General features: G+C 39.0%; 1 protein-coding gene across 1 annotated transcript in view; it reads right to left on the bottom strand.

Annotated features, from left to right (window-relative positions):
* The window catches only part of gad1a (glutamate decarboxylase 1a), a 38,363-nt gene extending 13,495 nt beyond the window's left edge, over nucleotides 1-24,868 (bottom strand). The window contains exons 1-8 of the mRNA XM_084420756.1: nucleotides 24,766-24,868; nucleotides 23,429-23,564; nucleotides 20,680-20,739; nucleotides 19,027-19,179; nucleotides 17,709-17,951; nucleotides 17,536-17,626; nucleotides 4,344-4,456; nucleotides 3,804-3,919 (exon numbers count right to left, since the gene is read on the bottom strand). Coding sequence (XP_084276882.1) covers nucleotides 3,804-3,919; nucleotides 4,344-4,456; nucleotides 17,536-17,626; nucleotides 17,709-17,951; nucleotides 19,027-19,179; nucleotides 20,680-20,739; nucleotides 23,429-23,519 — 867 coding nt within the window. The 5' untranslated portion in view covers nucleotides 23,520-23,564; nucleotides 24,766-24,868. The remainder of the gene's footprint in view (nucleotides 1-3,803; nucleotides 3,920-4,343; nucleotides 4,457-17,535; nucleotides 17,627-17,708; nucleotides 17,952-19,026; nucleotides 19,180-20,679; nucleotides 20,740-23,428; nucleotides 23,565-24,765) is intronic.
* Between the last annotated feature and the right edge of the window lie 992 nt (nucleotides 24,869-25,860).

Genomic DNA, 25,860 nt, shown 5'->3' with positions numbered 1-25,860 from the left:
TCTCTAGCGTTGAGCAGATATGTAGTAGATTCCACATTCGACCACTCCAGACACGTCGATGTGCCGCCACTCACAGTAAGAATAAATGATGCCACAACAATGCGCAGCTTCTGGTTGTGAAACCGCCAAGATTTAAATTCCCGAAGGCTAACCTTTCACAGGTAAGAATGTTTTGGTTTGTGTTTTTATATGTATTTACTCAATATTACAGGTTTTTAAACTATGGTAACTTTTTAATGTTGTGTTAGCTGACGCCTTCATCTTGTTGTATTGTGTTCGTTTAGCAAAATCATATGCTAAAGTCTATTGAAGATATACACTCACCTAAAGGATTATTAGGAACACCTGTTCAATTTCTCATTTATGCAATTATCTAATCAACCAATCACATGGCAGTTGCTTCAATGCATTTAGGGGTGTGGTCCTGGTCAAGACAATCTCCTGAACTCCAAACTGAATGTCAGAATGGGAAAGAAAGGTGATTTAAGCAATTTTGAGCGTGGCATGGTTGTTGGTGCCAGACGGGCTGGTCTGAGTATTTCACAATCTGCTCAGTTACTGGGATTTTCACGCACAACCATTTCTTGGGTTTACAAAGAATGGTGTGAAAAGGGAAAAACATCCAGTATGCGGCAGTCCTGTGGGCGAAATGCCTTGTTGATGCTAGAGGTCAGAGGAGAATGGGCCGACTGATTCAAGCTGATAGAAGAGCAACTTTGACTGAAATAACCACTCGTTACAACCGAGTAGGGCTGTAGTCAAGACCACCTTTGTCGAGTCCAAGACAAGTCCAAGACCAGGACTAGTCGAGTCCAAGTCAAGACCGAGTCCAAAGAGGTTCGAGTCCGAGTCAAGACCGAGTCCAAAAAGGTTCGAGTCCGAGTCAAGACCGAGTCCAGGACAGGAAAAAAAAAAGTCTGCTAAAAAAATATAGGCTATAGCCTATAGAAATTAAATCACTATGTAATAATGAAATAATGAATAATTTTAATTTTATTTAAAATAATTGACAAATTCAAAGAACAAAATTTTTTTTTTTTTAAATTATATAGGCCTAAAGGAGCACACACATTCGTTTCGACTGTCTGACTCTGATCAGCCTCACATTCTGTTCCTGTCAATCATACACGCGATGTCAACCAATTAAACTGCATGAGGGAAGGCCGAGCCAACTCACAGACACACACACACACACTAGAGATGCGGATAAACCGCGGATCGGGCGGATGATGTGACGAAAAATAATATTTTAATTAAATTCAGGCGGGTGGCGGCTGAAGCAATCAAATGAAAAAAGTTTGCCACTAAGCAAACCTGCAAGTTATGAGCTGGGTTATTTTGTTTCGATATTAACTATATTTTAAAACAGCCAGTCATTGGAGCCTAACGTTACCACTCGTGGAATAGGCAAAGAAAGAAAGGTACGAAAAAAAGTCGGAAACCTTTGCCCATTAATTAGATGTGCAAGGCAAGCAGGCTAGTTTTCGGGGTGTTATGGACAATCAAAAATGTGAATATTCACGTTGCACTAGCGGTGGACTTTCAGCGAGTTTATTTAAACATTTATTTTTTAAAGAGCCGTTTGTGAGTCAAAAGAGCCGCCTCTTTTCAGTGAGCTGATCAAACGAGCCCGTTCACGAAAAAGAGCCGGCTCTTTTCAGTGAGCTGAGTGAAACGAGCCGGCTCACGAAAAAGACCCGAAATGCCCATAGTTAGTAAGTGGCCAGTGTTTCACTTTCCCTCCAATAATATTTTGTTTTAATATCGCGGCGACGTATGTGTGATTACTGGAAACATAATAAAGACTCCTGGACTCGAGACCAAAAGCCATATTTGGCAAGACCAGTGGCCGAGACCGAGACAAGTCCGAGTCCGAATACCAGCGAGTCCGAGACAAGTCCGAGACCATAGAAAAACGGTCTCGAGTCCGGACTCGAGTCCAAGACCGGACTCGAGTACTACAGCCCTACAACCGAGGTATGCAGCAAAGCATTTGTGAAGCCACACCACGCACAACCTTGAGGCGGATGGGCTACAACAGCAGAAGACCCCACCGGGTACCACTCATCTCCACTACAAATAGGAAAAAGAGGCTACAATTTGCACGAGCTCACCAAAATTTGACAGTTGAAGACTGGAAAAATGTTGCCTGGTCTGATGAGTCTCGATTTCTGTTGAGACATTCAGATGGTAGAGTCAGAATTTGGCGTAAACAGAATGAGAACATGGATCCATCATGCCTTGTTACCACTGTGCAGGCTGGTGGTGGTGGTGTAATGGTGTGGGGGATGTTTTCTTGGCACACTTTAGGCCCCTTAGTGCCAATTGGGCATCGGTTAAATGCCACGGCCTACCTGAGCATTGTTTCTGACCATGTCCATCCCTTTATGACCACCATGTACCCATCCTCTGATGGCTACTTCCAGCAGGATAATGCACCATGTCACAAAGCTCGAATCATTTCAAATTGGTTTCTTGAACATGACAATGAGTTCACTGTACTAAAATGGCCCCCACAGTCACCAGATCTCAACCCAATAGAGCATCTTTGGGATGTGGTGGAACGGGAGCTTCGTGCCCTGGATGTGCATCCCACAAATCTCCATCAACTGCAAGATGCTATCCTATCAGTATGGGCCAACATTTCTAAAGAATGCTTTCAGCACCTTGTTGAATCAATGCCACGTAGAATTAAGGCAGTTCTGAAGGCGAAAGGGGGTCAAACACAGTATTAGTATGGTGTTCCTAATAATCCTTTAGGTGAGTGTAGATATTCATTCATGTGTCTGACTACGGTTGCAGATGCTCAGTCAACTTGATCTCGAGTGTTCATGGACTGTTCCAATATGGCGGACGGTTTAAGTGTAACGGCCCATTGAAACAGCTGCTAATGAGGCATCTATGTATTTATATGGTGGAGCGTACATCGGTTGTACACATGTTATTGCAGTGCATTGTGGGATTGAATGAGTGCACTTGATATAGTACTCCACTATGGTTTCGGACACCACTACAAATGGCTGCCCCCTCAATTGGTGCCCTATTTAAAGGTATAGGGGGCAAATTTGGATGCACCTGTTGTCTGACGTTTGTCCTTCATCCTCCACCGCATCCGCATCAGTCCCTCATTTTTCACCTCTTTTATCAAAACCATCACAACTCTTTGGCCGTTTGAACTGAGATCAAAGACGAGACAAGATAATAACTAATTAATATGCGCACTCGCCACCAACTGGACAGGGGTTGGAATTACACCCCTGTAAGAACAAGTTACAATAGATCACCCTCAGTGTAATATGTCAAAATAATTGACGGCCTTCAGATTTGTCCGTCAATGCTAAAAATACAAATATTTGGTTACACTGCTTACAATAAATGGCACAAGTTGTATGGACTACTTTTCTAGGGTGCTTATTTTATCAGTTTTGGAGCTCACTGCTTCACTATGGAAAAGAGAAACCAGGATATTCTGCAAAACTTTTAGGCTCTCAAACCCATAATAATTTCATCAGTCAGTAAAGCCAGTATGTGTTCTGCACATCAACACTGTGTTAAGTGAAAATACTATCTAAACAAAATAGTTTCTTTTAACTTTGACTTTGAAGATAGTTTATAGCTTTTAGATAAACTGAACAAAATGATTTTAACCCGAAATCACAATTTTCGATTAGACCAATGTAAAACTGCAATAAGTGACATGGTCGTTCCCCTTTTTTCAGTGCACACCCATTTAACTACACACAGAGATAGAGAGACAAAAAGGGAGAGAGAACAGAGAGAGAGAGAGAGAGTGAATGACCTACATGCTCTGAGGTGAACAGCACCAGTCTGGGAACCGCTGCCATGCCTTTGATTTTAACCTCAGGATAGTGTTTATACCGCGCCACCATCACGCTGTACATGTTTGAGATCGCTCCTCCTGCAGGAACAAACATTTTGCTACATTTAACTGATGAGTAGGTCTGTAATCAACATTGTGTACTTATAATCTCAAGAACAGACAGATACATTTACATGTGTCTTAAATTGAATAACAAATGATTTAGTCGATATTATCAGAATTATTCTGTGACTGAATTTTATTGGGTCAAATTTAAATTTGTGCATGCATGCGTTCATAATTGTCTGCAAAAATTTGTTTTAACATGGCAGCCAAATGTAGACGGGCTCCTCCATCCAGTCTTGGCTTCTCATAAGGTTTCCTTTCATATCTCATTCAGAAAAAGACATTTAGGCCTAAATTTAAGATTCATGTATTTGAATTGCATTTAAAATTGACGCAGTTTTAACAATTTAATTTAATTTATGAATTCTTCATTATTCTGTGGATTAAAAGGCCATACCTGGTGAGAAAATTCCATCGCCCTCTCCATTTGGCCAGCCAATAATCTCTCGCATTTTCTTCAGGGTGAGCTGTTCCATCAGTACAAACACTGGTGCAATCTCATATGTGAACCTGTAAACACACATACACACACACATTAATGAGTGTCTTGACGGCAGGAGGTAGCCTAATTCACTAACTGTACTGTATTTATGTAAGTCTGTTCAATCCATCACAGAATCATTCTGAGGCATCTTCAGCCTTTTAGCACCAGTCAATAATCCTCCGCGGTGATTAGCAATGATGAGCAGCTCATTAGTACATGCAAATGTCAGGTGCTCAAGCAGTTCTGTCTAATCAATATAAACAGTACTGACATATAATTTACTGACAGCAGGAACATGTGCAAACATGAAAGGTGAAGTCAAATACTAGGGCAGACCGGGGCTAGTTGTCACATGGGGAAATCATTATCGTAAATACTAGTTTCCTAATTAAAAAATAGGACATGAACGCCTTCTCAAGTCAAAACTGTAATGCGATGAGCTCGTAATCACAACTTCAGAAGTAGGAAGAACGACATTTCCGATAGCACGTGAAGGCAGCATTAGTAACAGTGAGGTTTAGTGTCAAAAGTGCAATTCTCTAGCAGAGATAATTTGGCATTTTTTGTGCCATCTCCATATAAAATTGCTGTTTTAAAGGTAGATTATATATGTCAGCATTAATGTGTTAATGCTGCTTGAACAGACTTTCGTGCTTAAACGGACAAAAACTGTCAAAATTCGCATTTTGTCGAGCTAAAAAGTGTTAAATGAACATAAAGAGTTGTGAGAAAATAGGATGTGTGTCAGATCTGTGCCATGTGCGTCTTAAAGTGACAGCAGCCTAATAAACCGGCATGTCATGTCATTAATGTTATCAAAGAACAAAAGGTGTTTCTCAATAAACAAGTACGCAAAGTTCGGATTTGAGTCGTTGGTAATTCGGACTTGCCAGTAATTCTACAAATGGAACAGCAGTGTTCTTGATAGCGTCACTCAGCTCTCTCTGACTACTCCGGTTTCCTAATTTTAGGTAACAATAAAATTGTTAAATATGTTATAAAACACCACTCAGCCCCTTTTCGTTTTCTTTAAAAAAAAAAAAAAATTAAACATATTAATAGTCACACAAATGTGGTTCAGGCTGCATGTATATTAATAACAAAACGAAATATAAAACACAACCCTGCCTCTTTTCGTTTACATTTTAAAAATATTAAACATATTAACATGTTGGTCAGGCAATATGTGCATATGTACTCACTGTAATAAAATTAAATGTCATAAAACACAACCCTGTCTCTTTTTGTTAAATGTCAGTTTTAATGATCAATAATAGCCATTACAAAAGTATAAGTAAAAGGTATAAGAATATATATATTCTTATACAATAAAAAATAAAGAAAACAATTCAGTCAAACGTACAAATTCAGAGCTCTAGTAGGCTACAATGCTAGAGTTAAATAGCCTAAATATATAAAGTTATGAAACTTCACTTTGCCCACAAATTATAGATTCATGAGACCAAAGATCGGCTGTTTGATATACACAAGACAAATTATATCTCATGTTTAACCACTACAGACACATCAGAGCCAGTGGCAAATGTCAGAAGGACCAAGGCTGTTTTCGGCGGGGTTAATGAACTCCAAAAACTTCAGTTCAATTTTACAAATAGTTGCTATCTTTATAAATAAAACACAGATTTGAGCTTTAAACAACTACATTCTTGCCTGAAATACTCTTAAAACTACATTTCGTGACACATTAACAGTCGTATTTTTAAATTACGCGGGTTTTCCCCTCTGCTATTGACGCTTTTGCTGGTTGGTGCGAAATGCATTCTGGGATACATGGCTAACTCAAGCCTGCACAAGTCACCTCTCGATGTATCCTCGGTAAAAGGGGCGGATCAAGAACACATCCGGGGATTTGAACTGTACTTGGCTAGATGTGAACTTTGAATTTGAACAGTTCTTAGGCAGCGACTGATGACGTTTCACAAGAACCACAAGAACACAAGTACAGACAAGAACGCATATTGAGAAACGGCCAAAGAGAAAATCACTCACTGCTCTTGATGGAATAACTTTTGTAGCTTTTAATAAGGATTAATCTAAATTTAATTAATAATTCATGCAGTGAAGAATTTATGCAGTGTTTGATTATTCGATTTCTGTATATTTACCTGACCAACCTGATAATCTTAAAGCACTGTTTACAAGGTCAGAAACTGATGAAAACAATAACTTTTTTGTCATATTTTTTAAAACTATGTTGAAAAAACGATAGCTTTGAATTACTGTAATGTTGAATGGTTATAATTAATGGCTAAAATTGAGAGAAAAAAAAAATCCATTTAATAGAGACATCAGTAGCAGACTGGTATCAGTGATACTGGCCTTCATTCATAGTGCTTAGTAAAAAGATGCCATTACACAAACATTTAAAATATACTATATTTATGTTGTTTCTACATAATTTTGGAGATTAAATGTGAAAGTATTACAATATAAAAATATATAAAAAACTTTAATGTTAGGTGTGATTAACTGCAGTGTTTTTAACATTTATTGTAATGTTATTTTTAATAGACTGACAGCACTACATTATATATACAGTATATATATATATATATATATATATATACACACACACATTTCCACAAGTATTTTATGAACTGAAATTTTTCAATATCTGTTTTAAACCAAATTTTAAGGACTGATAAAAGAAGCAAACCGTGTATCTATCCCTGGAATAAAACCTTCTGTTCATTTGCTGCTTTTATAAAACTATTAGTTCAATCATAAAACTGACTGTTGGCCATTATAGGCATTAGGAGTGTCACACAATACAGCCCCTTAAAATCCACAGGATCAGTAATTTGGGGAAGAGGGAAGTACATCTGAGGATGAGGAGTAAATATTTTATTGGCACATAGTCTTCGAGCTCAAACATGAATTGGGGCTCAGGTCAGGAGGCAGACAGACTGGCTAAATCGACCGTCTGCTAGCTGTCTCACGTCACCAAGGTCAGATAAATCCAAACACAGATACTCTTTTACCTAGATATCATCATATAGAGATTTAATGGATGTTCAACAAATAAAAAGCATATATAATACGGATGAACAAATGATAAAGCTCGGGTTGCTGAATATTCGATCCCTTACTTCAAAAGCACTTATTGTTAATGATATGATCACAGATTATAATCTTATATATTATATAATTATGATCGATTGCTCCTGTCTGCCTCGCTGCCTGCTGTGAGTGTGTTTGCCTCGGTGCTGTAAGCTCCGTCTTAGCCTCGTATTTCTTTGTTTTGAACCATCATTTACTACAATTTGTAGTTGTTTATACTAAATACAGCTTACCCAACATCTCAGATTGACATCGCTAGCATCCGTTACTACTAACACAACACGCTAATTCGCTACTGCTAGCCTGTTAACGCGCCACCCGTGCGCTCAGCTGTTTTATTTATTTATTTTTTCTCTCGCGCGCTCGCGCCTTTGAGTTCATAAAAGCTCAGGTAAGTAATAATCAGTCAACAAACACGGTGAGTAATGTCTTGTCCTGTTATTGTCACCTGCACTTCATGTCACATGTTTAGCATAGACTTCTCTGTTGGCAATGTAGGATTTATATGTGATAAATGTAAGGAGACAGTTAGGCTGACAGAGAAGATTTCAGAATTAGAGACACGCATCCAAACTTTAATTGAGGATAGTAAGAGTGCTAGAGCTTTAGATACTATTTTGGATGCGCCTAGCATAGTGAACTCTTTACATGATTCGGTTCCAGCTGAAGTAGTGCCTGAGCAGCCGGGCAAATGGGTGACAGTGAGGGATCGCTCTAGTCGCGGATCAAAAAACCACTCTTCCGTTCCGATTACCACAACAAATCGATTTGCCCCGCTCAGTGAAACACCCACTGAGAATTCTGTTGATTGTGCCCTAGTAATTGGTGATTCGATCACACGGAACGTGAAAATAGAGACACCAGCGAACATAGTCACATGTTTGCCGGGAGCCAGAGCGCCTGACATCAAAGCAAATTTAAAAGTGCTGGCTAATGCTAATCGTAAATTCTCTAAGATCATTATTCATGTCGGCACTAATGATGTTCGACTCCGCCAGTCGGAGATCACCAAAATTAATATTAAAGAGGTGTGTGAACTTGCAAGTACGATGTCAGGCACTGTAATTTGCTCTGGCCCCCTTCCTGTTCGCAGGAGTGATGAGATAGTTAGTAGATTGTGTTCACTGAATCGCTGGCTGTCTGAGTGGTGTCCGTGTAATAATATAGAATTCATAGACAATTGGAAAAGTTTTTGGGGCAAACCTGACCTGTTGAAAAGAGATGGTATTCATCCCTCCTGGGATGGTGCTGCTCTTCTATCTAGTAATATGGCTCATAGTCTTAGAGCTCAAACATGACAAATTGGGCACCAGGTCAGGAAGCAGACAGACTGGCTAAACCAACCGTCTGCTAGCGGCCTCGCGTCACCCAGGTCAGATAAATCCCATCACATAGAGCCTCTTTCACCTAGCTATCATCATATAGAGACTGTGTCTGTTCCCCGATTTTGGAAATCCAAAAAATGTTTAAACCTATCTAAGGTTAAAAATTTAATTGATGTTCAACAAATAAAAAACAGCTATAATACAGATGAGCAAATGATAAAGCTTGGGTTGCTGAATATTCGATCGCTTACTTCAAAAGCACTCATTGTTAATGATATGATTTCAGATAATAACCTAGATGTGCTGTGTTTGACAGAAACCTGGCTAAAACCAAACGATTACATTACTTTAAATGAGTCCACCCCGCAAGATTACTGTTATAAACATGAACCCCGTCTGAAACGCAAAGGGGGTGGTGTTGCTGTAATTTATAGTAATATTTTCAAAACCACTAAGAAATCAAGTTTCGAATATAATTCTTTTGAAGTGTTAGTGCTTAATGTAAAAATATATAGTAAAAATGATAAATCACGTTTGAGATTTGTGCTGGCTACTGTATACAGGCCACCAGGGCACCATACAGACTTTATCAAAGAATTTGCGGACTTTCTATCAGAGTTAGTATTGGCTGCAGATAAAGTACTAATTGTTGGTGATTTTAATATACACATCGATAATGAAAAAGATGCATTGGGATTGGCATTTAAAGACATTGTAAACTCAATTGGAGTTAGACAACACGTGTCAGGACCTACTCATCGTCGTAATCATACTCTAGATCTAATAATATCACATGGAATAGATGTTGATGCCGTTGAAATTCTGCAGCAGAGCGATGACATCTCAGATCATTATCTAGTCTCGTGTAAATTACATTTAGCCAAGGCTGCAAAGCCGACTCCGTGTTACAAATATGTTAGACCTATCACTTCTGCTACTAAAGATTGCTTTATTAATAATCTTCCTGATCAGTTTCATCATTTTAGCATCCCGGATAGCTTAGAAAAACTTGATATTGCAACAGAAACTTTTAACTCTCTCTTTTCCAGCACTTTAGACACAGTTGCTCCTTTGCGCTTAAAGAAGATTAAAGAAAATAATCCAACGCCGTGGTACAACGAGCACACTCGGGCCCTTAAGAGAGCAGCCAGAAAAATGGAGCGCAACTGGAAGAAAACAAAATTAGAGGTATTTCGCATTTCATGGAAAGAGAGCTCGATTGCTTACAGAGAGGCTTTAAAAGCTGCTAGATCTGCTTATTTTTCAAACCTATTAGAAGAAAATAAACATAATCCTAGGTATTTATTTGAAACAGTGGCTAAACTAACGAAAAAGAAAGCTTCAAACACAGAAGGTTCCAAGCAGCACAGCAGTAATGACTTTATGAACTTCTTCACTTATAAGATTGATAATATCAGGGATAAAATTATAACTATGCAACCGTCTACTACAGTATCGCATCAGGCAGTGCATTGTAGTCTCCCTGAGGAAAAATTTGATTCATTCATTGCTATAGGAGAGGAAGAATTTACTAAACTCGTTAAATCATCTAAATCTACAACATGTATGTTAGACCCTATACCGACTAAGCTACTGAAAGAGATGCTTCCAGAGGTCATAGATCCTCTTCTTAATATCATTAATTCCTCTTTGTCTCTAGGATACGTACCAAAAAACTTTAAGCTGGCTATGATTAAACCGCTTGTTAAAAAAATGCAACTTGATCCTTCAGAATTAGTCAATTACAGGCCGATCTCGAATCTACCCTTTCTGTCAAAGATACTAGAAAAGGCAGTATCTTCACAACTATGTTCCTTTCTAGAAAGAAATGATATCTGCGAGGATTTTCAGTCCGGATTTAGACCATACCATAGTACTGAGACTGCTCTCGTTAGAGTAACAAATGATTTGCTCTTATCATCCGATCATGGTTGTGTCTCTCTATTAGTGTTACTCGATCTTAGTGCTGCGTTTGACACCATTGACCACGACATTCTTTTAAATAGACTAGAAAACTATGTTGGCATTAGTGGAATTGCACTAGCATGGTTTAAATCATACTTATCTGACCGTTATCAGTTTGTAGCAGTAAATGAAGAGATGTCTTATCAATCACAAGTTCAGTATGGCGTACCACAGGGCTCAGTACTAGGACCGCTGCTGTTCACTCTGTACATGCTGCCATTAGGAGATATTATTAGGAAACATGGAATTAGCTTCCACTGTTATGCCGACGATACTCAGCTCTATATTTCTTCAAAACCTAACGAAACTTACCAATTCACTAAATTAACAGAATGCATAGCTGATATAAAAAACTGGATGACTCGTAATTTCCTACTTCTAAATTCTGAAAAAACAGAGATTCTAATTATTGGACAAAAAACTTCCTCACGTAATAACCTAGAATACTGTCTAACACTTGATGGCTGCTCTGTTAAGTCTTCGTCGTCGGTTAGGAACCTGGGTGTGCTCTTTGATACCAATCTTTCATTTGAAAGTCACGTGTCTAGTATCTGTAAAACCGCATTTTTCCATCTTAAAAATATATCTAAATTACGTCATATGCTCTCATTGACAAATGCGGAACAATTAGTCCATGCGTTCATGACCTCAAGGCTAGATTATTGTAATGCTCTACTGGGTGGTTGCCCTGCACGCTTAATAAACAAACTACAGCTGGTCCAAAACGCAGCAGCTCGAGTTCTTACCAGAACCAGGAAGTATGACCATATTAGCCCGGTTCTGTCAAAACTGCACTGGCTCCCTATTAAACATCGCATCAATTTTAAAATATTGCTGATTACTTACAAAGCACTAAATGGTTTAGCTCCGCGGTACTTGAGCGAGCTCTTAACGCATTATACTCCTTCACGTCTATTGCGATCTCAAAATTCCGGCCAGTTGATAATACCTAGAATATCTAAATCGACTGCTGGCGGTAGATCCTTTTCCTATTTAGCACCAAAACTTTGGAACAGCCTTCCTACCATTGTCCGGGAAGCAGACACACTCTGTCAGTTCAAATCTAGATTAAAGACACATCTCTTTGACATAGCGTTCACATAATACATTATAGACTTCTATAATTCAATATTAGGCTGCATAGATTAGGTCAGCTGGAACCGGGAACACTTCCCATAAATCCTGATGTACTTGTTACATCATGAGAAGAATGGCATCTACGCTAATTTTAGTGTCTTTGTTTATCCCAAGGTTTTCCCGCAGCCTGCCGGATCCAGGCCGTTTCCAGATCTGATGAAGGACCTTCGCCTGGACCCGATGTCAATGCAGTGCTGAAGGGCCAACTAGTCTCTCCCTATGGAGGATCCCTTTCCCACTCTACAGATAACGCGTCGTCGGGAAAACTCAATTTGCGTATCTACCCCGAATTGATAAAATAAAATAAAATTCTGAATCAAAACTATAAGGAAACACCAGTAATTTGTTTAGGTTTGGTTTGTAGGGAATTCCAAACCTGCACACATATATTCAAACGCACATAACTATAGAACTCGTTCTTAATGTGCATCTGAACGCCATCAGCGTTTCTCACAGGTTCGCGTTTAAAGTCTGTGTAGAGAGAATGGTGTCGTCTTGGCGGCCCTAATTTAAAAACAAATGATCGTTGCGACGGAAGCGAATCAATCAAAACTAACTTTAGCTGGAAAATAACTTTATTAAAGAACCGCTATAAAGCCAAAACAATCTTACGTTATATTATACATTTATCTCTGTGAAGCTGCTTTGAGACAATCTACATTGTTAAAAGCGCTATATAAATGAAGATGACTTGACTTGACTATAACCTAGATGTTCTGTGTTTGACAGAAACCTGGCTAAAACCAGACGATTACATTACTTTAAATTAGTCCACCCCGCAAAATTATTGTTATAAACATGAACCTCGTCTGAAAGGCAAAGGGGGAGGTGTTGCTGTAATTTATAGTAATATCTTCAGAATTACTGAGAAGTCTAGTTTTAAATATAATTCTTTTGAAGTGTTGGTGCTTAATGTAACACTATCTAATGTAAATGATACGTTTGAGATTTGTGCTGGCTACTGTATACAGGCCACCAGGGCACCATACAGACTTTATCAAAGAATTTGCTAATTTTCTATCACCGTTAGTACTGGCTGCAGATAAAGTCCTAATTGTTGGTGATTTTAATATATATGTGGATAACGATAAAAAGATGCATTGGGATTAGCATTAAAATACATTCTTAACTCTACTGGAGTTAGACAACACGTGTCAGGACTTACTCATTGTCGTAATCATACTCTAGATCTAATATTATCACATGGAATCAATGTTGATGCCGTTGAAATTCTGCAGCAGAGCGATGACATCTCAGATCATTATCTAGTCTCGTGTAAATTTCATTTAGCCAAGGCTACAAAGCCGACTCAGTGATAGAGATATGTTAGACCTATCACTTCTACTACTAAAGATTGCTTTATTAATAATATTCCTGATCAGTTTCATCATCTCAGCATCCCGGATAGCTTAGAAGAACTCGATATTGCGACAGAAACTTTTAACTCTTTCTTTTCCAGCACTTTAGACACAGTTGCTACTTTGCGCTTAAAGAAGATTAAAGAAAATAGTCCAACGCCGTGGTAAAACGAGCACACTCGGGCCCTTAAGAGAGCAGCCAGAAAAATGGAGCGCAACTGGAAGAAAACAAAACTAGAGTATTTTCGCATTTCATGGAAAGAGAGCACGATTGCGTACAGAGAGGACTTAAAAACTATTTTTCAACCCTATTAGAAGAAATAAACAAAACCCTAGGTATTTATTTGAAACAGTCGCTAAATTAACGAAAAATAAAGCTCCAACACCGGACGTTTCCAAACAGCACAGCAGTAATGACTTTATGAACTTATTTACTTACAAGATTGATAATATCAGGGAGAAATTTATAACTATGCAACCATGTACTACAGTATTGCATCAGAGGGAAAAATTCGATTCATTCATTGCTATAGGAGAGAAGGAATTGTCTAAACTCGTTAAATCATCTAAATCGACAACATGTATGTTATACCCTATACTGACTAAACTATTGAAAGAGATGCTTCCAGATGTCATAGATCCTCTTCTTAATATTATTAATTAAACTTGATCCTACAGAATTAGTTGAATAGTTAGTAGAATTACAGGCCGATCTCGAATCTACCTTTTCTGTCAAAGATACTAGAAAAGGCGGTATCCTCACAACTATGTTCCTTTCTAGAAAGGTTTTCAGTCAGGATTTAGACTGTATCATAGTACTGAGACAGCTCTCATTAGAGTCACAAATGATTTGCTCTTATCATCCGATCGTGGTTGTATCTCTCTATTAGTGTTACTCGATCTTAGTGCTGCATTTGATACTATTGACCACAACATTATTTTAAATAGACTCGAAAATTATGTTGGCATTAGTGGAATTGCAATAGCATGGTTTAAATCATACTTCTCTGACCGTTATCAGTTTGTAGCATTAAATGAAGAGATGTCTTATCAATCAAAAGTTCAGTATGGTGTACCACAAGGCTCAGTATTAGGACCGTTGCTGTTCACTCTGTACATGCTACCATTGGGAGATATCATTAGGAAGCATGGCATTAGTTTTCACTGTTATGCTGATGATACTCAGCTCTATATTTCTTCACGCCCAGACGAAATTTAACAATTCACAAAATTAACGGAATGCATAGCTGATATAAAAAACTGGATGACTAGTAATTTCATTATTGGACAAAAAACGTCCTCACGTAATAACCTAGAATACTGTCTAACACTTGATGGCTGCTCTGTCAAACCTTCGTTGTCGGTTAGGAACCTGGGTGTGCTCTTTGATACCAATCTTTCATTTGAAAGTCACGTTTCTAGTATCTGTAAAACCGCATTTTCATGCGTTCATGACCTCAAGGCTAGATTATTGTAATGCTCTTATGGGTGGTTGCCCTGCATGCTTACTAAATAAACTACAGCTGGTCCAAAACGCAGCAGCTTGAGTTCTTACCAGAACCAGGAAGTATGACCATATTAGCCCGGTTCTATCAACACTGCATTGGATCCCTATTAAACACTATACATTTTTTAATATAGCTGATTACTTACAAAGCACTAAATGCTTTAGCTCCGCAGTACTTGAGCGAGCTCTTAACGCATTATAGTCCTTCACGTCTATTACGATCTCAAAATTCCGGCCAGTTGATAATACCTAGAATATCAAAATCGACTGCTGGCGGTAGATCCTTCTCCTATTTAGCACCAAAACTCTGGAACAGTCTTCCTAACGTTGTCCGGGAAGCAGACACACTCTGTCAGTTCAAATCTAGACTAAAAACACATCTCTTTGATCTAGCATACACATAACACATTATAAACTTCTATAATTCAATGTTAGGCTGCATAGATCAGGTCAGCCGGAACCGGGAACACTCCCCATGAATCCTGATGTACTCGTTACATCATAAGAAGAATGGCGTCTACCATTAGTCTCTCTGTTTATCTCGAGGTTTACCACAGTCTGCCGGATCCAGGATCCAGCAAACTAACTTTAGATGGACAATAACTTTATTCTAGAGCTGCTGTAAAGCCAAATCAATCTCTGTTACTTTAATTTCCTATTATCACTGTAAAGCTGCTTTGAAACAGTCCATATTGTTAAAAGCGCTGTATAAATGAAGGTGACTTGACTTGAGTTGACTATTGATCAAAGGAGAATTTGGGCATGGACTGTGAAAGACATCATTAAATCTCTGACCCTCAGAGGTCAAACAAGGCCAGGGTATTCACTGCTGTTGTCCTCCCATCAATGAAGAACATCCCAGTGGACCAATAAAAATACTCAGAGAGTAGAATTAAACTTCCTTTTAGTTTTGTAATCTGACAATAGAGTCATTAGACCATTCCAGCCATCCATGTCATTTGACTGTCAAATATTTCTCACAAATACCAGTCTGCTTTAGGATGAGTGGAGGAATGGATGGATGGTTAGATAGATGGATGAGTGTAAGGGATGATGGGGGTGTGTATTGTGTCGGAGGCTCAGCTGGCACTGTGTGTAAATTAGCCTTGACCAATAAGGTGTTACTCTACATTCTGGAAGTTTCCATCTGCACGCTGTCTCAAAACACTCCGTCACATATCACTGGAGCTTTTCTGCTGAAAACTATTATGTTTTCAGCACACTCAGGTAAGTGCCAATCACAGGACAAATTTCATTCCAGTCTCCAGTAGAGCAACATTACTCTTTATATGCTTTTCCTAAGCTTTAGGCATAGTTTAAATGTATGTTTTTGATTCTCTGTAAATGAAATGCTGCATCAGCACAGTCATGTTTTCTGTCAGCTGTGCATGATGTAAAGATGACTTTATGTTTAAACACTGAATATGCACTGTCACTGATGTCAATTTGAATGTTCAACGTTCAAACTGCAATCTGTTTTTAAACATAGTTCTTTTAAAAAAAAAAAAGCAGATCTAAAGTTAATGGTCGAATTTTTAATACACAGGGTTAAGGCTTCATAACAAGCCCTATTTAGATTAGTTTGGGGAATATACGTGCAGTTCTGTCTTGCAAGCACTGTAAAACTTCATAGCCAGTGTAAATACAGTCTTACATGGTCACATTGCTAAAGAGGCTAATTTGGTCAAATTAATTTACTCCCTCAAATGAAATCCTTCCATGGATTTTTAGTTTGTATCGCATTCTCATCGGTTGTCATGGTTATTCATTAGTTCATTGATTATCTGTCACCTGTTTCCTTTCAGCTCATTATCTTGTGTGTATATATTGCCCTCAGTTCTCTCAGTTTTTTCCTAGTGGCCGTTTCACCTCGGGTGTGCATTTTTTTTCAATAATTCAATGGACCGGAGTCAATTATTCAGTTTATACTACGGTTACCACACCTCAAGACATTGTTCAGATGATGTTTTTCAAGGCATTTGTCAGGTTTTTGTCCTTAAAATGCTCATGTGTATAGGACTAATTTCTTACACATCTAATCCCTCGCCTCCATTACTACTCTAAAATGACGTTTTGGAATTAGCAACGGAGACTTGAGCCATTGATAGCAGACGAGAAAGAGAGAGAGAGATATTAAACGTGTGAATTACCAAAGTCTGTGTGTCTCTTAACAGTGTTCGGGATCAGCGTCTCTACTAATAGTGAATCTGTACGTTTATCTGCTTCAAGAACAGCGCCGTTATTACCTCGCTAGTGAGAAATGTCATGTAGCTTTGCTAAAGTTGCTAAACGGTTTTACTGATAAAATATTAGTTTGTGTGTGCGTATTGAGTGGGAAAGAGAGCGGGAGAAAGAGAGAATGTGCTGTCCGTACATAATAAAATGTAATTTTGTGGCAAAAAACATGGAAATAATTTGTGGTTTTTATCCTGTTGTTTACTATATTTATTTGCTGGATCAGTTTCGCTGTGGGTTTTGTTTCTTTTGCTGTTGTTGTCTGTAAGGACCTTTGAAATAACTGAAATAATTTGGCGAAGTGATATGGAACTGTAATGCGGTCAAGACCTGCATACCTTAGAACATTCGTCAACCAATCAGAGTCAAGCATTCAACAGTCCCGCAGTATAATGAATGTTTATGCTGCTAAAGATCCGTCATCTCGCCTTGCCTCGTCATAATCTTCCTCGAAACGTTACAAAATCACAAGTGAATGGAAGGAAGCTGGAACTCACATGTTAGTGTTGGCAGTGGAGGTTAGCCACTCTCCAGCTAAGCCAATGATGTCTAGACCTGAAGACAACTGGTTAAAAAACCTTGGGTGACCTGCAGGGAAAGAGAAAGGAGGAGAGAATATGATACTGACGCTTTTTTTCTCCTATTCAACAGGACTGAAAGAGCACGTCACCTGTCCGGACTCCGTATTTGAGCGTGTCCCTGCAGTCCACCAGGATCTGCTCCAGGCTCTCGGGCTGATCACACAGCTCTAAGTTGAAGCCCTCCATGCCCTCCAGCAGCTGGTGCGGATGATGGAAGTCCAGCACTTTTGTGGATCTGTCGAAGGTCTTCCGCACATAGTTAGTGAGGATCTCCACCACCTCCAGCAGGAACTGCATGGTGTACTCCTCTCCATTTTTAGCAGGAAGCAGATCTGTGACACATTTCGTTACACACTTTTATCAGTCAAATTGCTGTTCTACACAAATGTTGGTTACACTTTATTTTAAGGTGTCCTTGTTACAGTGTAATTAAGGAGTAATAATAATGAACTACTATAGGGTTAGGGTTTAGTTTAGGGTTAGTTGCATGTAATTATGCATAAGACAAGACACTAAAATAAAGTGTTACCAAATGTTTTTGTTTTCTTGTTATATGTAATTATATGTTATTGTTTGTCATGTATAATATGTCATTTATATATATTTTTGTATTATGAGTGCAAAGCAGAATATTTTAAATGAAAATAATGTTACATGAATGTCATAAAGGTAATTCATGCAAAGCATTGACATAAATGTAAATCATGGTGACATTTTTGTCAAATCTTCTGGCAGAAAGATATTTTACAAATCATTTAAGGAAGAAATACACAAACTCTATAAACAGATCAAGTTTAAGAAAAATCTACTCGTACTACAACAATGAGAACTTGTGAATTTACTTTTGGTTTGACAAACTATATATAGACCCATGCTTTGATGTAACACTCTCTGCTTTTAAACCATGGACTTTCATTTTTGAACCTTTTTTTTATTTATTCTTAAACACAAATAACTTTATTTAAAATAAACATTTTCTTCTTAATATATAAGTATCCAAATGCAAATTTTATTTTCTATGTTTTTATACTATGAAGAGTTATGGAATAACCAGAAAATAGTTATTTTAAAAAGCAAAAAAGAAACTTAATCTTTGAATTTTCTGCGCATAATGGTGATTATACTATATACCAGCATCTTTTGTGGGTTAAGTTTAAAAAAGTGAGGCTATGTAAGCTTCAGGTTGCCTAATAACTGTACTAGGATTCTGCAGAAAAAAAAAAATTAATGTATACATTTATTTGTCGGCTTGATAATTGACAGAACGCTATTATTATGCTGTTTGTCAAACCAAAGGCAAAATTGTGGTGCGAGAAAATATTGGTATGTTTTTAACTCTTTGTTTTATTACAAGTCTGCTTCTGTTTCTTCTCTCTAACGGTCTGGAAATAAAGTTGAGTCTCTCACCTCTCGCGTACAGATTGGAGAAGTCAGTCTCTGTGCGCCTGAAGCCAGACTCTCGCTCGTTGTCCCGTGTTAAAATGCTCTTGGGCTGCTGATCGTTAAAAAACCCGACAATTCGGCTCTTGTCCTCAACATTATTGTTCTTCTGCAAAAACCCTACATTATTACACACAGAGGAAGACTGAAATGAGCGACCCCCGTTCCCAAACATTGCAGCAGATAATTGAACACAAATGAATTCTCTTCGAGATCGGAGCAGTTGGGCTGTACTGTCCGACTCATGTGTATTTATGGCACAGGTTATCAAGGGGGAGGTCACCACTGATGACATCAGAATAACAGTGATTTAGATGCCCAATGAACCTTCATCGTCATCATCATCATCACCACAGAGAAGCAGAAATGAGCGCAGACTAACTGGTGATGTCAGGGACCACCGCAGCTTATAAATGCTAAAACAAATAAAAATGATTTATTTTTCTATAGGTTAGGCTTTAACAGTATAGGCTACTTTATAGCAAAAAAAAAAAAAAAAAAAAAAAGATCTATGTGATAGCAGATTTTAAGATCTCATCACATTGCATTAATTATAGAGGAATTCGATTTATCACAACGTCAGATTATGTCTTTAACAACAGAAGCTCTTTCCATCCGCATGAACGACACTGCAGATTGTTTCATTCTGTCTTCTGCTGCAGCTTCCTCATTCTCCTCATCTTCATCTTCAGCTCAATATGGGATCATTCAAGCGGTGCTTATGAACACTCTTCTTTCTCCACGGCAGTGAGAGCGACATGAAAGTAGGCTATGCCAAATCAACCTATGGTAAAACAGCGTAATATTTCATTTAAATCGTTTTTCAGATAGGATGAAATTGAATCCATGTTATTGTAATTTGATAGGAAGTGTTATTTATATTTGACAATTTATATTTAGGTCTACATATTCCATTCGTCTGTAATGAAACACAACCATAAACCGATTTATTATAGCACGACTAATTCATGGAAGACCATTTCTTTTGAAAGCATATGTTATCTCGGCAAAACAGAGGCTTGACGAATTGCCATTTAATAGATTTCCATTGAGAATAAATTCTCTTGGGACACAGGGTGATTTACCGGCTCACCTCTTAAAACAATCGCAAAGAAAGCTATTCTTTAACCCTTTCGAAGGAATTTTCTCTTTAAATCATGTGATTATGTTTAAGCAAATCAACATTAAGCAAATTCTCTAATATTCAGAATGTTGTGTTTTTTCCCCATCGGTAGGTTATTTAGTCTGCAGAGCATCTTCGGTGTTTCGGATGATCAGCATGAGTCACACACTCACCCCTTTAAATTTGGCTTTAAAAGGAAACGCATTTGCAGGCTTCTGCTCCATTCATGCTACATAATTGAGGTAGGCTAATTGAGGTGCTGTTGACTGCCACTTGGGTGACAGAGCTGAAACCACCAAAAGGGGGCGCTAGATGACACGTCTGCTCATTAAAAAGCAATTAATAGACATAATGCAAATAATGCAATAGTTTAGGTGGTATATATTTTTTTTTTTACTGGCACAGTATTTCAAGCATATACCAAACAGGTCCATCTTAGTCACTGATTTGTTTATAAAGGAGTAAAAAAAAAAAAAAATCAAATGTTTTCAACTTACCGCATATCTTCATTCCAAGTTTCCTTGTACATCCATGAGCGACTCCACTCCAGTCATAGTCTACGGGGAGAAAACGGCGGAACCTCTAAAAACCATCTTCCGAAATTTACCCAAGCGGTAAATGCGCCATCATTTATGCTACTAATATGAAATTAATGTGGGCAGCTAAACATAATTCACCAGGCTAGATCAGGACAAGAGCCTCCATCTGGTCCCGCCCCGCCCCTGCGGCCCAAACCCTGAGTTCAGCCCCATTTACCAGCGCGTTATCTCTGTCGGACCACACACTCCCGTCTCATTCTCCTCACAATGGCGAACTCCTCTATTCCTCTCAGGAGCATTCAAACGATTTCAACTGCGATTCTGATGTAAATAATTGCCATTGGTATAAAAGTGGCATGTAGGGGAAAAAAAGGATTATTTGAAATCTGACGAAATTATATATTTCTAAATGTAATCTTCACAAATGTCCAAAACAATAAATAAATAAATAATGGCCGATATATTTTAACCACTTTATGAACATATTATTTTGAAAAGTTTGACAGACTTAAACATTTCAAGTTCAAGAGGATAATTCTATTGAATGAATATAGAGATCATTTTTCGGTTTTGAAAATGATAAAAAAGCCCTAATAAATAAATAAATAAATATGTGAGATAAAATATACTTTATACTATAGTATACTAACCCTGACCCTAACCCTATACTTTATAGAATATTATTAAAATATATAGCCTATAATTGAAGACTTCTAAGTCCGTCTGACATTTTTCTTTTAAATTGGCATTTTTATGTTTTAATGTTACTCTTATCAGTGAACGTTTTTGAAAATAAAAGGCATTTCAATAACTGACTAATAACCATTTTATTGTCATTAAATTACCGAACCTGAACATAGGACTCAGAGGCTTATTTACCGTAGCATAGCCTACACGAAGTCACAATATGCCGTGACTAATTTTTGAAGAGCCGTTTCTGTCGCTGTCATGAACTTGGCGCCTCCGCCATCACACTGAAGCGAGCAGCGAGACATTAGTGCTGATTTACACTGCCTACAATTACAGATGCACTTCATACAATTACACACTTCTACTGACGACAGACTCGCTCCTGTTTTTCCCTTGTAGACCGAGATGACAAAAAATATATAATTCAATACTGACGCTATAGAATTGTCCTGTATTCATAATGATGATGATAATAATAATAATAATAATAATAAGTAATTTCAATGATAAATAATTGTAAATAATACATTTAAAATAGCCTAATATAATAATAATAATAATAATAATAATACATGACAGCAATACCTGTTCTAGCAAGGCAAAAATATATTTAAAACGGATAATGATGGATAAGAGTTGTGTTTTCTAATTGCTGTGAGCAGGTGTGTTTACTGTTTACTGTAAAGGCCATCAGCAGTGCTGATAGCAGCATCGGTCTGTCTGTCTGACTGTCTGACTGTCTGTCTGACTGTCTGTCTGTCTGTCTGTCTGTCTGTCTGTCTGCATGCCTGTCTGTCTGTCTGACTGCCTGTCTGTCTGTCTGTCTGTCTGTCTGACTGCCTGCTTGTCTGTCTGTCTGCCTGTCTGCCTGCCTGTCTGTCTGACTGTCTGACTGTCTGTCTGTATGTATGTATGTATGTCTGTCTGACTGTCTGTCTGCCGGTCTGTCTGACTGTCTGTGTGTCTGTCTGACTGCCTGTCTGACTGTCTGTCTGACTGCCTGCATGCCTGTCTGTCTGTCTGTCTGTCAGTCTGACTGCCTGTCTGTCTGTCTGACTGCCTGTCTGTCTGTCTGTCTGTCTGTCTGCCTGCCTGCCTGTCTGTCTGTCTGTTTGTCTGTCTGTCTGACTGCCTGCCTGCCTGCCTGCCTGCATGCCTGTCTGTCTGTCTGCCTGTCTGTCTGTCTGTCTGTCTGTTTGTCTGTCTGTCTGACTGCCTGCATGCCTGTCTGTCTGACTGTCTGTCTGTCTGTCTGCATGCCTGTCTGTCTGTCTGACTGCCTGTCTGTCTGTCTGTATGTATGTCTGTCTGACTGTCTGTCTGTCTGCCTGTCTGTCTGTCTGACTGTCTGTGTGTCTGTCTGACTGCCTGTCTGACTGTCTGTCTGTCTGTCTGTTTGTCTGTCTGCATGCCTGTCTGTCTGTCTGACTGCCTGCATGCCTGTCTGTCTGAATGCTTGTCTGTCTGTCTGCATGTCTGTCTGTCTGTCTGCCGGTCTGTCTGTCTGTCTGACTGTCTGTCTGTCTGCCGGTCTGTCTGTCTGTCTGTCTGACTGCCTGACTGCCTGACTTCCTGTCTGTCTGACTGCCTGTCTGTCTGTCTGACTGTCTGTCTGTCTGTCTGCCGGTCTGTCTGTCTGTCTGTCTGACTGCCTGTCTGCATGCCTGTCTGTCTGTCTGTCTGACTGCCTGTCTGCCGGCCTGTCTGTCTGTCTGTCTGTCTGTCTGTCTGCCGGTCTGTCTTTCTGTCTGACTGTCTGCCGGACTGTCTGTCTGTCTGCCTGCCTGTCTGTCTGTCTGTTTGTCTGACTGCCTGTCTTGCAGTCTGTCTATCTGCCTGTCTATCTGACTGTCTGCCTGTCTGTCTGACTGCCTGTCTGACGCTCAATGCTGCGGTGATTTGTTGGTCCTGACGCGTAGCGAATAGCGCCGTTTTCCCGCCTCGCCGACAAGATTAATGACGTTGGCCACAAAGCAAATAGCCGGAGTGAAATAGCGGTTTAAGGTGATGGACCTACTTGAGGAAGGTGGCCGTAAATCTGTCGAGTTGGGATCCGGATCGCCGCCAGAGGAGGAAGAGGAGGAAGAGGAGGGTGCCGACGCAGCCATCACCACAAGTGTTCAAGTCCTCAATCACTTTCACAGAAACCGCTCCTGTTTCAGCAGACAACACAAGTCAAGCTGACTCTATAGGGGAGATTCATGAGGAATGCAGCAACACCTGCAGAAGCAATGCTTCTTTATATCATTATTACATTCAAGCAGATTTTACATCTTATAGCCCAAAAGAAAACATCGTTGGTTTCAAATAGCCTGTCTGTGGCACTTTATTGTTTTCTATAGACATTTCAAACACTTTAAGTTCTTAAGGTAGTAACAATAGCAGAAGTTCTCCTGGAAATAGAGACCTGGAAAAAGTAAAGTGCATTAGAACAGAACCTTAACAAAGACCCATTTCAGCATGAAGGATTCTTTCAAATGAAACTATTAAAATCATTGAACCCTGAATGAATCCTCTTTTCTAACAGTCTACACACACAGGTTGCCGAGCCCTTAATTAGTTTTTTTTTTTAAGCTATAACTTCGCTAAATAAGTCAGATAAGCCAAGAACAAACAAACACGTGATAATGATGTTTTGTTTGTTTACTGAGAATGCAACTAAAATAAAAGTTCTTTATTGGAATCTGAGATTCCACGAAGAAACTTCAACATCCACGGAACCTTTCCGTTCCACAAAAGGTTCTTTATAGTGGGAAGGGGTTCTTTAGATTTGGTTCTTTTAAGAACAGTTCACTTAAGGTTCTTTTGGAAAACAAAATGGTTATTCTATATAATCACTGCAAGACCCGCGTTTGCGACCTTTATTTGGAAGTGTGGATCAGTAGGCTAGATGTCAGATCCGTTTAAGACGTCTGCATTGAAATAATCCCTGTGAACTGAAACAGCTCTGCAAGTTTCTTTCTCAGAAATGGATTTGGCTCATCATCATGCCAATAATAGGAATCACACATTGTCATGATTAATAGCCCAAACACGCAAGTATTGATTAAGAAATGGTGCACATTGATTTCTCAATTCAGATGACGAATGGATGATTGAAATTGATGACTGTTGGAAGATTAATAGAAACCTGATTTTATGTCCTTATGCAATATAGATTGCCATTATTAGGTTAAAATATAGGCAATATATTTTTTTCCAGAGAACTCCCCAGACATAATACACAGTTTTACCGATTGAAGGCACTGAGATTTACTGAACGCATGACTGTGTGAAGCACCTGTTAGATGGATAATTTACGGTTTTACTTGACATGATCAACAGACACATTTGAAAGTGAAGGAAGCCGCTTACCTGGTGAAGGAATCTAAAGAGAATCGCAACAGTGTCCAAAACCTCCGCGCAAGTGAATGTGCTCGCGCCTCACTCCTCCAGAATCAGCTGAACCCTCACTGGAGGATCGCGATGACCTTTCCGAGGCAGTGTTTGACTCGCTGCTGCTGTTTATGCGCAGACGCACGGCTGGGAATCCTCGAACCTGCACAACATCACACTGCCTCTGAAACACATCTCGTGGCATGCGCGTTACGACAGCTCTGGCACGCGTTCCCGCAGGACTTTGCGCTTAAATGAGAAAGCAAGTCACGAACAAACACTTTTCAAGTTGAACACAACAGCCACACACAACACATTATTCCTGTTCAGAGGAGTCTGTGTCGTTCTGACCTTGGAAGATCAAGGACGACAGTGTTTGCAGAACACTAAATGTCATATGTGTTTCAGCACCTGTTTTTGAACTGGTTGCAGTCCATAGGCTACTTTAGCATTGAGCTCGGAGATTTATATGTTTATGGGACAAGCCGTCCTCTTAACCTTGAAAAGACAAGCTCATGTCTCAGAAGTTTTAGTCCTGGATGTTGGCAACGAAATGAAACGCTTTTCAGACTGATGTTGAAGAAGGATTCCACATGGTGGCAGCAAGCGTTCAATTACCGGAGTTACACTCCCGCGGTTCACTCACATATTCGTAGTTTTACATTTTTTTTTTTTCACCAAGGAACCAGATTAGATTTCCTTAAGCATTATTTTCCCTATCTGTATGTGATTTGACACGCAGGAATGGAGTGTATAGGAATAAAACTGATCATGTTTGCATGATGTGAGTATCTGTGCAGGTTTCAGCAGCTGGACAGCTCCTTCTCTTCGTCACTCACATCTGTACAGCGACTCCAACAAAACACAACATTCATTTCTTCACTGCTTCCTCAACTTCAATGAAGAATCACTTTCCGTCGAACTCTGGCTGGTTCCTCAGAAAGCCATGCTGGAGTTTCGGGTTCTACAGTATATTTAAACATTCTTTCTTGATAAGACAAACACTTATTGGTCATTTTAAAACCTTATATTTTAACAGCGTAACTATGTGTTTGCTATCAAACATTTTTCCGT

This window comes from Rutilus rutilus (assembly GCF_951802725.1).
Source record: "Rutilus rutilus genome assembly, chromosome: 10".
NCBI classification, from domain to species: Eukaryota; Metazoa; Chordata; class Actinopteri; order Cypriniformes; family Leuciscidae; genus Rutilus; species Rutilus rutilus.
Note: the sequence above shows the minus strand (reverse complement) of the source record. Positions and strands in the feature narration are given on the sequence as shown.